Genomic DNA, 18,917 nt, shown 5'->3' on the forward strand with positions numbered 1-18,917 from the left:
GTGATCCCTGGACTGTAGTCCACCAGGCTCCTCTATGGAATTTTCCAGGTAAGAATGCTGGAGTGGGTTGCCATTTCTTACTCCAGGGGATCTTCCTGTATCTCTTGCATCTCTTGCATTGGTAGGCAAATTCTTTACCAATGAACCCTCTGGGAAATCCAAAAAATGTATAATATAATATGTATGTGTAATAAATACATATTCAATTGTTATTTAAAGAATTGCTTAATGTCTAGTATTTGCTGGATAAATAATGATTACTAATTATTATCCCTGCCCTTAGGTAGATAACTGTCAACCTCTTGCAATATCATTGGTTGCTTTCCACCTTTTATGATGAAGAGACATAACAACTGGTACATTGTAAGTCCTAAGTAAACACTAGCTAATTTTTTTTTTTCACTTCTTATTTAGAAATGTATGGACAAAATGGTTAATCAATGTTTTCAACTGGTCATTTTATCTAATGTTTAAAATACAAAGCATTCTTAAATGGCATATTCCTATTCACAAACTGAAATTACCACTTTCATATATTTTCCGATTGTAGAATATCTTTCAGAATAATTAAATGACCTTTATGGGCACTCATGAAACAGAAAAAAAAAAAATCTTGAAGGCAGGAAACTCATAGCCTTGCTTTATTTTTTGTTATGTACCCTGCAAAAAACCACAAACAGGAGAGTGGTTAATAAATATTATTCAGATTTGGGGATGTGAAATAGGAGATACAAGCATGAAATCCTGTTTTTATTGCTATCATTATGCTGATGATCCTCTGGCCACTTCTCTCTGGTCTGTGTAATTGCCAAGTTCTTCATATTTTATTCATTGCAAGAGCTGCTCTGTGCCCACTCTTCTTATGCGGATGCCTTGCACTGTTTCCAACCCTTCCTAATGGGTGTGATCTGTGAGCTCCATCAACTTTCTGTCTGTGTCTTGTTCAGGCCTCTAATGAATATGAGACTTACAACCATCAGTTATGTACAGAAATAAATGAATAGGGGTTTGTTGTTGGTTCATTAGCACTGTGCAAAGCAAGCTCACTTTGTCTCCTTCATGTTCTCTTTGATGAATTTGCTGACTTATTATAATTTGAAAAACTTGCTCATGTAGACATTTACATAACAGGTTCAGGTTAGGTCTTTCATTTTCTTTATCTTCTTATCTTTGTTTATTTCTAACTTTCTGCAGTTTACATGGAATTTGTTTTAGTTGATTAAACAATAGAAAATGATAAAGTGCTTACATCATCAGCATTCTCTCCCTCTGTTACAAATTTTTCACACAAGAAGTCCCACAAAATATGTCATCCTCAGAAAGAGTTTATAATATTGTTGAAAGATTCATGCTATAAACCTCAGTGGGTTAGTTGTTGCCTTGTTAAACAGTAACAAGGATTTAGAGGTGGTTTATCAACATGACTGATCACAATGGCATTTTGATTAGCAACACAACATTTACTTCCTTCTCACTTTATTTAACATACAATTATTGATTTATTGAGTGCCTTATTTCATAAAAGATCAGGAGCTATTGGGGAATATGAATATGTGAATACTTCTATGTGCATATTTTACATATATATACATAGGATAACAAGTAATAAATACTCTTCATTCTTTGTAAGAAATACTGGAACATACTGATGGAACTGTTGTGTCCACCAAAGAATCCAGAAAAGAATGAAGGTCTGGGAAATCTAGACTTTTTAGACATTCATGTATAAGTAATAGATGAAATATCAATGAAGAAAGACAAAGAAAAATGTTTCATATCTCCAAGGGTCAGGCCCATAAAAGAGTTGTGAGTGGGAAGGATTCTGGTGAAAATAGTTAAGGGGATGGATGAGTGGAAAGATCAATGAGTAGACATATAAAGGAATAAAATAGATAGAGGACTAGTTTCATCATCTTTTCATCAAAGCAGATGAAAAGTGAGCATGGGAGACATTTGACATAGCAAGCTAAAAGAGACGTTTTTTTTCTTCTTCTTCTTTGTGAGACAGAGTAGAAGAAAATTAAGAGAGTTTGAACTGACCCTCCCTAATTTTCCAAAGTGTGAAACAGAACTTGCTAAATAAAAAGAACTGAATGGGATGGAGATGGGGGCTAGAGAAGGATGGATAACTGTGGGAGATACTTCTCTGAGGGGCTAGAGAAACTGGAGATGATTCTCTGAGAAGCTTCTAGGGGATTCAAGAGACGATTAGCAGAATCACATGTACGCTAACCATTTTTCTATTAAACAAAGACAAAATATGAGAATTAGTTCATAAAAATTTCAGTGACCTTTTTCTCAGTTACAAGTTAAGCTTAATTTCTGTTATGTATTTTATTCATTTTCTCCTATCATGATATCTTTTGTTAGCTGGAACAAATACAACCTACTGTGTGTGTTTCTGTAATGGAATTAAATCTGAAGCTAACCTTACTAGTACTAACAATCTGTAGTGTCATTAAATACAATATTCAAAAATAAAAGGGTTATTTTAGCAGTTTGAATATGAACCTTGTAACTAGTGATTCTAAAATTTTAGTGTGTAGTAGTTCAGCATCACTTTATGAGTATGATAGAAACAGAGAATTTGGGACTTCACTCCATGAGTGTCTGGGAAAAGCTGCAGTGAATCTATAATCTTAGAAGCATACCAGATTATTCTGATTAAAGTCAGACAGCAAATACATTATGAGAAACTAAGATTTCTAGAGAGAAATCTCAGTAGGTTCCTGGTTATAAGATTGGTCTGTCACTTCCTTAGGTAGTTATTAAGCAAAATTATAGGAGTTTGGGTAAATCAGTCTTGGAAACAATGTTAATCATTAGAATACCTGTGTTTGCAGGCATTTTTGTTTGATTGTTAGATAAATAATAAATAGGAGAACAATGCAGTTTGAAATAGTCCTAAGATAATGGAAATACATATGCAATAATACCCTGTAGTTTTACCAATAATTATTTGATGCACACTCATAATCTCAATTTAAGAACAATTTTTGTGAAGACTTATGATGTGTTTTTATTTCAGTCTAACATAGGAATAGGTTTTATAACATACAATAAACAGTATTGGAGTTTGACCTGTAAGATCTAAATTCATCTTCCTATCTGTGTGATCTTGAAAAATGTACTAATCCTTTATTAGCTTCAATTTTTCTGTAAAATAAAAATGAAAAACTTCACAGAGGTGTTCAGTTCAATTCATTCACTCAGTTGTGTCTGACTCTTTGCGACCCCATGAATCGCAGCACACCAGGCCTCTCTGTCCATCACCAACTCCCGGAGTTCACTCAGACTCACGTCCATCGAGTCAGTGATGCCATCCAGCCATCTCATCCTCTGTCATCCCCTTCTCCTCCTGCCCCCAACCCTTCCCAGCATCAGAGTCTTTTCCAATGAGTCAACTCTTTGCATGAGGTGGCCAAAGTACTGGAGTTTCAGCTTCAGCATCATTCCTTCCAAAGAAATCCCAGGGCTGATCTCCTTCAGAATGGACTGATTGGATCTCCTTGCAGTCCAAGGGACTCTCAAGAGTCTTCTCCAACACCACAGTTCAAGAGCATTAATTCTTCGGCGTTAGGAGAGCTAAATGACAAGCAGTGTGAACCTGGTTATGAAGGCTAATGGTATGGAAAACTAACTTTATTTTGCTGGTTGGAAAACAGAAATGGCAAGTGTATTCAATATAGGGATGAATTTGGAGTTTTCTCCACAACTGTCCTCTTCACTAAACTGAGCCTTTTTTTTTCTCTTGACTTCTCATATGTTGCTTAAAATTCTACTTCAAATTTATTTTATTCTAACTTGCATTAAAAGTGATTTTTAACTTTTTTTCTCATCTACTACACTATGAGGATCCTAATGGCAAGGTTTATATTTGTTCTATATTTTTATACTCTAACCAGACAAGTGTTTTGTCCAGATATTTTATGTCATTTTGTTAAATACACAAATGACCTGGTACATGGACGCTTTTATGTTCTGTGATCTCTTTCTGTGGCACATTTATATGGCACATTTATAGGCATGATAGATGTCATGCTCTGGGTCTATCACTAAAATGACACAAAATGCTTGATGTCTTCAATGATGGCATAAAATGCCAAAGATGCATATATTTCTATAAAGTGCAGCATAATCATATGTGTTTCTGAAAAAAAATTATATGATTTGTGTGAAATCCTTCTATACTGATATTTCTTTTCTTTTTTATTAATAGCATTTAGTTATTTTTTGATTCACCAAATATTTATTTAATTCTTTGCACAAATCAGGAACATTCTACATGATGAAGATATAGTAGTGAACAAGACTTAAAAGCCCTTTCCACAATCCTGTATGGATGTGAGAGTTAGACTGTGAAGAAAGCTGAGTGCCAAAGAATTAATGCTTTTGAACTGTGGTGTTGGAGAAGACTCTTGAGAGTCCCTTGGACTGCAAAGAGATCCAACCAGTCCATTCTGAAGGAGATCAGCCCTGGGATTTCTTTGGAAGGAATGAAGCTAAAGTTGAAACTCCAGTACTTTGGCCACCTCATGCAAAGAGTTGACTGATTGGAAGAGACTCTGATGCTGGGAGGGATTGGGGGCAGCAGGAAAAGGGGACAATAGAGGATGAGATGGCTGGATGGCATCACTGACTTGATGGACGTGAGTCTGCGTGAACTCCAGGTGTTGGTGATGGACAGGGAGGCCTGGTGTGCTGTGGTTCCTGGGGTCACAGTCAGACATGACTGAGTAACTGAACTGAACTGAACTGAACTGAATGACATATGAGGACCGTGTTAAACAAATGAACAACAAACAAACAAAAGTATGATTTCAAGTGGTCGTAAGTACACCTGAGAAAATGATGCAGTGACTTCTCAGTATTTTAAATAAGGTCAACTGGGAAGAGATGAGATTTAATTTCAGGATCAAATTTCAGAACATGACAGAACATGATCAGCCACTGTAAAAACCCATGAGAAGCTAGATTTGGGTAGAGACAGTAAACCTGAAAGAACATGTATGAGAATACTAGAGGATTTTTAATCAAAGGGACAAATTATCTGATGGAGACTGTTGAAGACCCTGTTTCATGCTATAAGAATACCTTTTATGGGATGGAACAAGAGCATATTGTAATCACCTACAAGAGAACACTGTGGCTTTGGCAAAGGTCTGTCACTGACTCCTGTGTGACCTTGCACAAGTAATGCATCATCTGTCTAATAGCTCTGTTTCCTCATCTGCAAAATTAGATAGTTGATTGAACTAGGATATAGGAAGTGAATATAACTGCCTGGAATAGTTAAATGCTCAATTGGTGCTAGATTTCTTAAAAATTAAGACTATTAATAAAAAACAGACACATGAGCCTTCAATTCAGTTCAGTTCAGTCATGTCTGACTCTTTGTGACACCATGGACTGCAGCACGCCAGGCTTCCCTATCCATCACCAACTCCCAGAGCTTACTCAAACTCATGTCCATCAAGTCAGGTATGCTGTCCAACCATTACATCCTCTGCCCTTCTTCTCCTGTCTTCAATCTTTCCCAGCATCAAGGTCTTTTCCAATGAGTTGGCTCTTGGCATCAGGTGGCCAAAGTATTGGAGTTTCAGCTTCAGCACCAGTCCTTCCAATGAATATTCAGGACTGATTTCCTGTGGATGGACTGGTTTGATCTCTTTGCAGTCCAAGGGACTCTCAAGCTTTTTCCCCAACACCACAGTTCGAAAGCATCAATTCTTTGGCACTCAGCTTTCTTTATAGTCCAACTCTTACATCCATATATGACTACTGGAAAATCCATAGCTTTGACTAGATAGACCTTTCTTGGCAAAGTAATGTCTCTGCTTTTTAATATGCTGTCTAGGTTGGTCATAGCTTTTCTTCCAAGGAGCAAACGTCTTTTAGTTTCATGGCTGCAATCACCATCTGCAGTGATTTTGGAGCCCAAGAAAATAAAGTCTCCCACTGTTTTCATTCTTTCCCCGTCTATTTGCCATGAAGAGATGGGAGCAGATGCCATGATCTTAGTTTTCTGAATGTTGAGTTTTAAGCAAACATTTTCACTCTCCTCTTTCACTTTCATCAAGAGGCTCTTTAGTTCTTTACTTTCTGCCATGAGGACGATGTCATCTGCATATCTGAGGTTATTGATATTTCTCCTGACAATCTTGATACCAACTTGTGCTTCCTCCAGGCTGGCATTTCACATGATGTACTCTGCGTATAAGTTAAATAAGCAGGGTGACAATATACAGCCTTGACATACTCCTTTCCCAATTTGGAACCAGTCTGTTGTTCCATGTCCGATTCTAACTGTTGCTTCTTGACGTGCATACAGATTTCTCAGGAGGCAAGTAAGGTGATCTGGTGTTCCCATCTCTTTAAGAATGTTCCACAGTTTGTTGTGATCCATACAATCAAAGGCTTTAGCATGGCAATTTGATCTCTGATTCCTCTGTCTTTTTAAAATCCAGCTTGAACATCTAGAAGTTCACGGTTCATGTACTGTTGAAGCCTGACTTGGAGAACTTTGAGCATTACTTTACTAGCGTGTGAGATGAGTGCAATTGTATGGTAGTTTAAACATTCTTTGGCATTGCCTTTCTTTGGGATTGGAATGAAAACTGACCTTTTCCAGTCCTTTGGCCACTGCTGAGTATTCCAAATTTACTGGCATATTGAGTTCAGCCCTTTCACAGCATTATGTTTTAGGATTTGAAATAGCTCAACTCGAATTCCATCACCTAGACTACCTTTTTTTGTAGTGATTCTTCCTGAAGCCCACTTGACTTTACATTCTATGATGTCTGGCTCTAGAAGAGTTATCACACCATTATTGTTATCTTGTGTAGTTCTTCTGTGTATTCTTGCCACCTCTTCTTAATATCTTCTGCTTCTGTTAGGTGTATGCCATTTCTGTCCTTTATTGCACCCATATAACCCAGGGATCAAACCCAGGTTTCCCTCACTGCAGGCAGATTCTTTAGCAGCTGAGCCACAAGGGAAGCTTCGTGAGCCTTAATACACAGATTCTTTTTTTCTTGCAATTCTCTCTTTCTGAGCATGTGTAGACATTATCTTATTTTCTAAATTTGTTTCCCATTCATTAATTATTTAGTATGTTGATCATTATTGGTTAATTCATACTATAGTAATAAATAAGCTTCTCCCCAAACCTTTGGGTCTTAACACAATGATGGTTTCTTTCTTCTCACATTAGTTTGATGTGTTTACAGAAATCCCCCACCATTCTTGTCACCCCACTTCTAGAAACTACTGCTTTCAAGTTTGTCCTATCAGAGAAATTGTGTAACAAACTAAAGGTCACATTGCCATAATACAGTGTTCATTTAGTACTATCAGTTCTTATTAATTTATAACAATTGCCATTTTCACTAGCTGACATTTTTTCCCTGAAAGACTCACATTATCTTCATATGTTTTTAGCACATTAAAAAGTCAGAAGGTCTGTGAGTTTTTGGGAGGATAGGTGTTCGGGACATGAGGGTTTCAGGGACTCAGAGCCTTGCGTCCAGATTTGCCTTCAGTGACTATGTGACTTTGAACAAGTCATTTAACCTTGCTAGGATTCTTCATTACAACTCTCCCAATAAAATATACTATCAAAATGCCAAGAGTCATTATATTCTTCCACAAAATTAAAACAATGCAGATAGAATCATTTAAATGAATCATTTTGTCTACCTCTTTGCCTCAACATGAAGGATCCCTATGGCACATTCTAAAGAGGTTTGTTCAGTTTAGGTTGAAATGACCTCAGCAAAATGACTTTTATCATTTGTTTTGAGAGGTGGTATCATTAATCTTTTCTGCACCCCCCTCCTTTTGGGGCTCGCTTCAATTAAATAGGCAGGGAGAAAAGAATGTTGAAAAACATTATAAAAATGTTAATTTCTAATGTCACTGACTAGCTCTTAATCACACTATTAGACATATGTTCTGATTTAACGATCCAGACCAGCACGTGGTAAGACCAAGATTGACTTTGATGAATGCCTAACATTATTTTGTGATATGGAGGACATTGTTTTTCTTTCTGTCTAAATGTTTCCTTATAAATTACATTCTTTTTAGAAAGAAAGATAATGTGAAAGACTTTGGTTTTCAGAATTTTTTTTCCTAAATCAACATTTTGATGTTTTGATCATAAAACGAAACGTTTGGGTGTGATCACTGTAACTATTTGTCCTTAAAACTTTGGTGGCTCCTTCTTCTTATTTTTAAGCTCAAAATGCTTTAAATACCATCAGTGAAATAACGTATCTTTAGTGTGTACAGAAATCTCATTATTTCAAACAGTTGCTCCCTAATGATGCTGTAGGGAAAATTGGATTCCTTTCCTTGTGTCTGTTATTCATATCTTTTTCTTTGGTGGTACCATTTGCTGAAGTTCCCACAACACAAAGCCTCCAGTCAAATGTTATCATTTCTATTATCATGAACATAAACAATTTATGTGAAACATTTTTCAGGAATCTTGGACAAAATTCACGGTTTCTTCTTCTGGACTTTCCTACCATTTTATTAATTGCTATATTTTGACCCTAAACTCATTTTGACTTGCATTTCTTTTAATTGTGTATATAACCTTCTTCCCTAAATTTTATGAGCCCCCTTGGGACAGTGAAAGTCTATTGAACTTTATATAATTAGGATATCTCCCCGTGATGTTTACAGCATAGATTTAAGAAATAATTGAATGGAATGATTATATATAATATAATGTAATACACACTAATAATATATATCATTTTATTTAATCATATTGTTTTATAAATCATATATATTTATATATGTGTGTATATACAGTGGCTTCCCTGGTGACTCAGTTGGTAAACAATCTGCCTGGAGCGCAGGATACCACCTCCATCACAGATACATATATACATATATAAAGCTTAATTCTTACATCACCTATGGGTGGAGGCTGTGGCAGGTGACAGCCAGTGATCGGCCATGAAAATAGTTTCTCCAAAGTTCTATGCAGAACTACAAAGTAACGCATGAGTGAGAGCATTGAAACAAGAAGAGCGGAGACAGAATGATGACCATTGGGGGAAACTGCTCTCTAAATTGCAGGAAGATCCAAGCATCATGTTTGAAGGGGGCAAAAGCGGCCTGAGAGTCAGGGTTATGCTACCAATAATTGGAACTGAGTTGGGACGGACTAGGAATAAACCCAGATTAGGTTCAAGTAAGGAACATGTGAGAGTAAAGAAAGGTACTTCCTGAGCAGTTGCTAAAATGTCTGCTCGGACTGCTTCCATTTATGCTTCAGAAGATAGAAAATTAGTTGGGCCATAATGGAACTGATGTTTCTCTGTATTTTCCTCATCCTCTTTTGTGCCTCTTTATTCACGTTTCTAACCGAATTGCAATTGAAAGGAGGACGATTGTTGATCATTGTGTTTACTTCCGCATCATCCAACTGAATTTTTGAATGTCGTTGATATTTGATTTGCGTTTTATCAACGATTGTCGTAATAATGCTATGCTGCCTGTTGCCAAACTCAGTGGCATGCAATGCTCAGGATTTATGCTCACAGGTCTGAGTGTCACATAGGACAGGTGTTCCATGTGCAACATCCTGAGGTCCCCCTGGAGAGGCTGTGACCATCTCAAATATGTTCTCCCGCCATGTCAGAGACATCCTGCTCCCAGGAGCAGAGGAAAAATGCATGCTTCTTAAGGTCTAGACACAAAGCTGATATAACCTCATTGTTTTAAAAAAATATTTCTCATTGGAGGATAATTGTTTTACAATATTGTATTTATTTCTGTCATATATAAGCATGAATCCATCATAGGTATACATATGTCTCCTCCATCTTGAACCTCCCTCCCACCTCTCACCCCATCCCACCCCTGTTTGAGGGACCAAAGCAAGTAGCAAGATGAAGACATCAATGAGGCAGGGATATTTAGCACTTGCAAGAGCCCCACGATACCACATGCTGTGAATTCACTCTTTTCAGTGCCCAAAATGTGGAGAAAGGGTGCCAGTTCTCTTCCTGACTACATCATTAGGGCCTTGAATGAAGGCAAATCAGTCACCCTTTTTAATCCTGTTTCTCCATTTGTTGTATTTCAACTTGTACTCTACAGGGGAATAAGCACAAACATGGGGCATCTAAGAAGATAATTGGTGGTAGTTTAGTTGCTAAATCGTGTCTGACTCTTGTGACCCCATGGACTGTAGCCTGCCAGGCTCCTCTGTCCATGGGATTCTCCAGGCAAGAATACTGTAGTGGGTTGCCATTTCCTTCTCCAGGGGAAATCTTCCCAACTCAGGGAATGAACCCAGGTCTCCTGCATTGCAGGCAGATTCTTTACTGACTGAGCTACAAGGGAAGCCCAAAATTAAACCATAATTTTAAGCTCCTGATTTCAAATTTGTGTGTGTGTGTGTTTTGTCTTTATTCCCTATGTTTCCCATCTTTAAATTTTTGCTCATTGGTATTCAATCAGTCAAAACAATTTGAAAATTTTATAATGATTTCCAGATATGAGGAGGGGACTCCAAGTTTCACTGGTACAGGCACTGATAGATTCCAAGCAAAACAAAATCTTGGGCTGCTAATGGTACCTCTAGGGGAATAAGGTACCGAATAAGAACTAGTGAAACTACTAGCGGCAACATTTGCACCAGCCTGCATGTACAAGATGGTTTTTCAGAACTAAAACCACTGATAATAACACTATTAGTATGATTGCAACCTTGGTTTACTTACAAATAAAAATAATCCATGATGACATCGAACTTCACTATGATCAAGCTTCTACACAAGGGAGGAGAGGTTTGGACAGTGCCAAGAGAGAGAAGTGGAGAGATTTCTTCCCATTTCTTGTACTTAAAGTCAACTTGGGAAAACTATTCAAACACAAGACTATTTTTGGTTTGTTTTTATTGTTGGCTCCTCTGGGTCATCATTGCTGTACACAGGAGTACCTGCAAGCAGAAGTTACTCTTCATTTTTGTCCATGGGTTTCTCATTATGAGTGTTTCTCTTATTGGGGAGCACAGGCTCTAGGTACACAGGCTTCAGAAGTTGCAGCATGCAAGCTCAGTAGTTGTGGCCCATAAGCTTAGTAGCCTTGCAGAATATGAAATCTTCTTGGACTAGGGATCAATCCCATGTCCCCTGCATTGGCAGGATGATTCTTATCCACTATACCACCAGGAAAGTCTAAACACACAACGTTTTAACCCTGTGTTACCTGGACTCACACACTGGAATGATCCACTTAAGCTTACCCCAGGCCTGAAAATGCTTCTTGTTCTAAATAAACCCACTTGAATATGGTTTATCTGAGCTTGTGGTCAGAAACAAAGCAGTTGATTTGAACTAGTGTCCAGCGATTTACAGCTATTTGGAACAAAGTAAAATTGATTTAGAATTATTCTTTAAAAAGAAGACAGTGGTTAACAGACATCTCTAACTGGAATTCTAACTTAAAAGGTAATAAAGGGAATTGAAACATTTTATTTTATTTTTTCTTGTGTACATAATTTTATTCAGAGCGGTTCTATGAGGATAGAAACTCAAGAATTCTTTTTTTTTAATTTGTTTTTAATTGAATGATAATTGCTTTACAATATTGTGTTGGTTTCTGCCATATATCCACATGAGTATACCTATGGGAATTGAAACATTTTAGAGTGAAGAGTAGTATTTTTCAGGTGAGGACAGTCCTTCAGTCTGTCTTTCCCCAACTCAGCATCCCTAAGATGCTTTTGCTTTTCATAGTACCCATTTTATCTTTTTCTCATTACTTGCAGGTTCTTGGAAGCTTTAGATTGTCATTCTCTTCTTATTTGCCTCAGTGATTTCCATAAGGATATTTGCAGTTAAACCAATTCAGAGAAACTTGTTTCTATTTGTATACATGAATAATTTATAAATTATATATTTGTACATCAGGAGTTGTATATTAAATCAAATCTTGACAAGGCAAAATTCTAAGCTAATATCATTCTCAGATAAATATTATTCTGTTTAAAATGATAAATCATGAAAGTAGCTTTTAATAATTGTTTCTTTCATTTTCAAAAGATAAATACACATCAAGTGCCTATTGTATGCCAAACAGAAACAGACCAGCCATTCCCCAAAAGAATCACAGCTTAACCTCTTTCAACCTAAGGTATATAACACGTACATCTCTGCCTATATATATCTGTTGTTTTGGATATATTATCATCTTCTGGATAATATTTTTATCTGTAAATATTTCTAATTATAGAGGATAACTTCAACATATATTACTAAACTAAACTTTGCAAAGAAAAAAATGAGAGGGAAAAGACTCAGAAAAAGTTTTCTATTAATTACATAAACCACAAATTAGAGGTTACATACTAGCTTTGTATGGTTTAAATATAACATACAAAGGGATTTCATTGACCCATGCAGTATTTACTTTCATGATATTTTTTGTCCAAATCTTTGTACTTGAAATATTATGACTTTTTAAACAAAATCAAAAGATATGATAACCTTGGAGCTAGTCTTTGTCATGACAGAAATCAGTGGGGGGGTAAAACAGAGCCATCTTGTCCTCTGAGCCAACATTCCCTTCCTGACTTCCATGTGTACCCCTCCCCACTGAGAACTAAGATCAGGGTAATTTTGGCCCTCATGCTGTTGTTTATCCTTTTGTAACTTTAAAAGAAAATTGATTTTTGTATATATTCAATTTTGTTGGTCTAAAATCTAGCTCAGTGTACTCAATTGTGATATGCCTGCCAGATTTGATTAGCATTTGAGCTTGTGACTCTGTGTCTGAACATTGTGAGAACTCAATATTCTTCTCTAGAGATACTTTTCACAAAAGTGTATATATATATATATATACATATATATATATATATGGGTATGGATATATCTCTTTCTGTATATATATATGCGTGTGTATATATATATATATATATATATATATATATATATATATAGACAGAGAGAGAGAGAGAGAGCAAGAAAGAGGAAGGAGAAAAAGAGATAGGGAAAAAGAAAACAAGGAAGAAAGAAAGGGGAGGGAAAAACGGAAGGGAAAAGAGGAAGGAAGAGAGGGAGGGAGGGAGATATGTGTGTGTGTGTGTGTGTGTGTGTGTGTGTATATATATATATATATTCTTTGCTCTTTTCCTTCCTTGCTTGCTTTTCTTCTGTTCTTTCTTCCCCCTTTTCCTTCCTTTTTTCTCTTTTTTCCTTTCTCTTTCTTTCTCTCTTTCCTTGCCTCTCTGTATATATATGTGTTTGTGTGTGTGTGTGTGTGTGTGTATGTATGTATACACATAGATATCTATACACAAATATTTATATAAATACTTTCATGAAAAGAATTTGTATACATGTACATACAATGTACATATATTCTTCAAGACATTTTCATCTCAGTTTCTGTGACACCCTCTGTGCTATGTCAAGCTTGCTCCATTCTGACTTGTGAAGCATCTTGTCTTTCAGATGGAACTCCATTGACTTGGTGGATTGGGCGGTCCAATGAAAGGCAACCCTACTGGGGAGGCGCCCCTCCTGGAGTTCAGCAATGCGACTGTGGCCTGGATGAGAGCTGCCTGGACATTCGACACTTTTGCAACTGTGATGCTGACAAGGATGAATGGTAATGGGAACGCAGATCTCTCTGCACTTGTGGAGGAAGCCCACTAAGATATGCATAAAATATCCCATAAAATAAAGGAACATGAATGAGAAATTCCATATGAACTAAGGCTTCTTAATGATGGTGATCGTTTTTAACTCTGGAAATTGCCAGTCCTAGTACTTTCAGGGCTATTACTAAAGTTTGTAACGTAAAGCATGTGGCAACACCATCATCGTATATTCTCAACATTCCATTTTCAACGTAAGAATGAAATGTAATATTTAGCTTTGCATTTAGCTGGCATTTCTATAATGTGTAGAATATAGGCTTTTGGAAAAAATATGAGAAATAGGGATGTGTAATTACACAGACTGTTTCTTTATTGTTGCATTGTCTCACTGATGAATGACCCAGCCACCAGCCAACCCTATTATTGCCAGTAAAAATAGAGAATTTATGCTTATTGAACATCGATTTAACCTTCATAACAACCCATTAATTCTTTTGTATTTTTAATCAAAGTACAGTTGGTTTAAAATGTAATGGTAGTTTCAGGTGTACAGTACACACAGGCATACATACACACATATACATCTTTTTCAGATTCTGTTTCCTTATAGATTATTACAAGTTATTGACTATAGTTTCCTGTGATATACAGTAGATCCTTTTTTTGATTAAAAAAATTTATATTGGAGTGCACTTGATCTACAATGTTGTGTTAGTTTCAAGTGTATAGCAAAGTGATAGAGTTATACATATATATATATATATATATATATATATATATATATATATCGAACGTTACTCAATTGTGTCTGACTCTTTGTGACCCCATGGGCTATGTAGTCCATGGAATTCTCCAGGCCAGAATACTAGAGGTGGTAGCTGTTCCCTTCTCCAGGGGATCTTCCCAACCCAGGGATGGATCGAACCCAGGTCTCCCGCGTTGCTGGTGGATTCTTTACCAGCTGAGCAAACAGGGAAAAGCCCCATTATACATATACATATAGCTATTATTTTTCAGGTTCTTTTTCATTCAGGTTATTACAGGATAATGAGTAGAGTTCCCTGAGCTATACACTAGTTATTTATTGGTTACCCATTTGATATATAATAGTGTGTATCCATTAATCCCAAACTCCTAATTTATCCCTTCCCCCCTTTCCCCTTCAGTAACCATAAAGTTGACAAAGATATTACAGAATACTGAGTAGAGTTCCCTGTACTATACAGTAGGTCTTTATTGTTTATCTATTTTATATATAGTGGTGTGTATCTGTTAATCATGAACTCCTAATTTATCCTTTCCCCCCTTTCCTCTTCAGTAACCATAAATTTGACAAAGAAAGAAAACCTATTAATTTTTTTATGATCTTCTCACTTTGACATCTTATGGTTGAGGAATGTAGATTACAGAGAAATTAAATTATTTTCTTACTCATCTACTAAAAGGGAGATCCAGAATTTGAACTCCCCAACAGCAAGTTACTTTTGTAGATAAATTTAGTTTTTAGTTCTCATAGCCATGACGTCTACTTTTCCTTTGCCCTCCTGGTTAATTGCTTGTTTTTTCACTGTAGTGATGGTGAAAATATGCACAGAACATTTCCAAAGACAGTTTGGTTTTGAAAAATTTAAGACCGTCTTTGGATTTGATTTTGTAAATTGCACTTGCTTCATCAAGTACTGCTCAAGTATAGTTGAGAATTCCTGTGTCAAACTGCTCCCAACTTAGTGGAAATGACTTTTAAGTGTTTTTCTTTCACTGTTTTAGTTGATAACACCAAGGACCGTTTCAGATAAAATTTTAGGTCTGCTTTAAACATTAGTTCAGTAAGAAAAGATCAAACATATGGCTCCATCAGGCTCCACGATATGGTCCATGGCTTCGGAATGTTTTAGGCTGCTTGGGGCCTGAGTCATGTGACCTGGGTTCCTTCTCCTAACATGGCAAATCAGATAAAGTTAACTGGATGTCTCCATTCTTTGGGAACTCTACTCTTTCCTGCAGAGCCTTCTATCTCATCTTATAGATCTGCAAATAAAAAATAACTCTCCTTCTTTTTGAATATGGGGTCTCTTTTAACATTACTTCCCCAAAGTCTTACCCTTTGTACAGTAGAAGTTGATGGTAGCTAGCTGAATAGATGAATGTAATAGACCTTTGAGGAGAAGTGATCCCCAAATGACAACTACAAGCTTGAGAGACATGTGAAAAAGTGACATGATTGTGTGGCCAGGAAAACATAATCAAAATCCTCTGCAACCAGCCGTTTGATTCACTCATTGTATTTTGATTCTTTAACTTCTTTTTGCTGTGTGCTTACATTAGAAACATATGAATTTATAGACTTATATGCAAACACCTTCGTTTTATTCTGTATCATCGGAGATGATAAGGGGGGTTAGAATGTAAAGAGTCATTGAGAAGGGAAAGTGTTTCTCCTGAGTGCCTTCAATTTTCTTTTTTTTTTTTGGTTGAACGCTTAATCTTCGCTCACTTTTTCCTTTTGGAGAGGCCCTTCCCATACTGAATGCTGCCTTAGTGCCTTCCCTTGCTAGGGAACAAATGACCAGAGCTGGACTTAATTTAGTAAACACTGAGGGAGAGAATCACATCACACCACTTAAAAGTGGAAAATTAGACTATCAAGTATTGAAGTGACTCTACCCTCCCTTCTCCAGGACTTTCCTTCAATCATCTCATCCACTGTCATTCCAGAGTCTCCCTTCTTTGACTTTCTCACTTGTTCATTAACCTTTGAAGCCCTCCTCTTGACTTAACTTCATCATCAAAACTGTGCTCAGGAACACTTTTTCTCAACTCTGGAGCCATCATACCTCCAGCAACTTAGGTTATGGCATATTTCAAAACCTTTCACTGTCCTTTTAAAGCCAGGGGGAAAGCTTCATCTTGTGTCATTTTATTTAGCAAGTAACCTTGATTAGAGCATAAACATTTAATTTTAGATGTAGGTTTTGTTCAACAATTAACCTATGAAGGATCAAGAGAAATGATCTGACTGTCCCTCTGTAAAGATACCCACTTCACCCATGGATGTCCTAGAGTTATGTTGAGCATCTCATATATAGATCATACAGGATATAGTATATAAAATACTAAGAACCTTTCAGGATGTGATAGGTAACATTGTTAAGCGACAATATTATCTAGGGGTTGCAATATAGTAAATCACTATATACTAAATGAAATTCTTACCCAAATTAGCTTTCTGATTCACTTTTCCAACCCAGGTGAAATTAGAAATTTCCTTCTATCATTCTCATAAGAGAATAGATTCTAATTTTTTTGGCCCTGTGGCATGTAGGATCTTAGTTCCCTGACCAGTTAATGAACCTGTGTCCCCAGCTTTGGAAACAGAGTCTTAACCACTGGATTACCAGGCAAGTCCCAAAAGATTCTGATTTAACTCTTCTAGATTTCATTTTCTTAGGACAAGCTATAATCTGTCATCAGTGATTCTGGGAAATAATTTGTTATACAGGCAACTGTGCATACTATTCCATCTGACATTTACTCTTAAATCATTTGTCAAAAGAATGCCTACCCTGGGCAGTTTGATAGTCTGTTGTACAGAGAAAGTCAGGGGCATATAATTCTTACCCTTGAGGAACTCTCAGGGCAGTGGAATAGTAGAGGCTAACTATTTAGCAATAAATGCATTAGTGTGATAAGTTTGAGTATACATATAAGCACAGGTTTGTCAGACCTAGGGTGCACTTGAGTTGGGATATGTTGATTTCAAGGAAAAGTATAGGTAAGTTTTGAAGAACCAGAAGAAGTAACTAAATTAAGTATAGTATACTTAAATGCTGCCATTTATTCAGACACAGAAATGTAAGCAATATAAAAATAGCTACTTCTCCAAAATACAAGTATCTCAGTGTAGTTTTTGCAGTTTTCATGTGTGCAATTTACACACTATGTAGACGTGGAAGAAGGTCAAATCCAGATCATGAAGCTCCTTGTATGTGAAATAACAATGAAACAGCTTTGTCTGTAACATGGATTGTGGACATGGAATATACACTCAGAATGAAACCTGGCATAGCCTTTTTGAAATGTGTTCATTATTATTTAAAGTACAAAATCTAACACCATTGGGGAATAATCATTTTCTTTAACATTCCTCCAACCTGATTCTTAGATAACATGTGGTCGATTCGGCTTTCCTTGCATTTCAAATTTTTGTTTCTGACAGGCATGTTCCTTTTGGTGTCTGAGTGCTTCTAAGAAAGCTCAAACATATTTACCTGATAAACGTCCCTTAAGTTTCTGCTCTTGGTAGTTAGTCAGAATTCTGACTTGGGCTACTATAGCATTTAGTAGATAGCACATTGATATATTACAAGTCCTAGATAATATTGTCTCTCAAAAATGTCAAGTGTCAGAGAAAGACAAATATCATAGGATATTGTCTATATGTGGAATCTGGAAAAAAAAAAACAAAAAACAAAACGGTACAAATAACCTTATTTATAAAGAGAAACAGACTCACAGATCTAGAAAACAAACTTATGGTTACCAAAGGGGAAAGGTGGTAGAGGGATAAATTACTGGTCTGGAATTAACATATACACACTACCATATATAAAATAGATAATCAGCAAGGACCTACTATATAGTACAGTGAACTATACTCTGTAATAACTTATAAAAGAAAAGGATACTCTGTGATAACCTATAGTGGAAACAAATCTAAAAAAGAATATCTATATCTATCTATCTATCTGTCTATCTATCTATATATCACTGAATTACTTTGCTGTACAACTAAAAAGCCTTTTGATGAAAGTGAAAGAGGAGAGTGAAAAAGTTGGCTTAAAATTCAACATTCAGAAAACTAAGATCATGGCATCTGGACCCAGCACTTCATGACAAATAGATGGGGAAACAGTGGAAACAGTGGCTGACTTTATTTTGGGGGGCTCCAAAATCACTGCAGATGGTGATTGCAGCCATGAAATTAAAAGACGCTTACTCCTTGGAAGGAAAGTTATGACCAACCTAGAGAGCATATTGAAAAGCAGAGATATTACTTTGCCAACAAAGGTCCTTCTAGTCAAGGCTATGGTTTTTCCAGTGGTCACGTATGGATGTGAGAGTTGGACTGTGAAGAAAGCTGAGTGCCGAATAATTCATGCTTTTGAACTGTGGTGTTGGAGAAGACTCTTGAGAGTCCCTTGGACTGCAAGGAGATCCAACCAGTCCATCCTAAAGGAGATCAGTCCTGGGTGTTCACTGGAAGGACTGATGCTGAAACTGAAACTCC

The 18,917-nt window shown here is 36.5% G+C and overlaps 1 protein-coding gene across 1 annotated transcript in view; it reads left to right on the top strand.

Annotated features, from left to right (window-relative positions):
- The window catches only part of CNTNAP5 (contactin associated protein family member 5), a 1,081,620-nt gene that overhangs the window by 853,797 nt on the left and 208,906 nt on the right, over positions 1–18,917 (top strand). The window contains exon 14 of the mRNA XM_052655589.1: positions 13,482–13,638. Within this exon, the coding sequence (XP_052511549.1) occupies positions 13,482–13,638 (157 nt within the window). The remainder of the gene's footprint in view (positions 1–13,481; positions 13,639–18,917) is intronic.

This window comes from Budorcas taxicolor, chromosome 2 (genome assembly GCF_023091745.1).
Source record: "Budorcas taxicolor isolate Tak-1 chromosome 2, Takin1.1, whole genome shotgun sequence".
NCBI lineage: Eukaryota > Metazoa > Chordata > Mammalia > Artiodactyla > Bovidae > Budorcas > Budorcas taxicolor.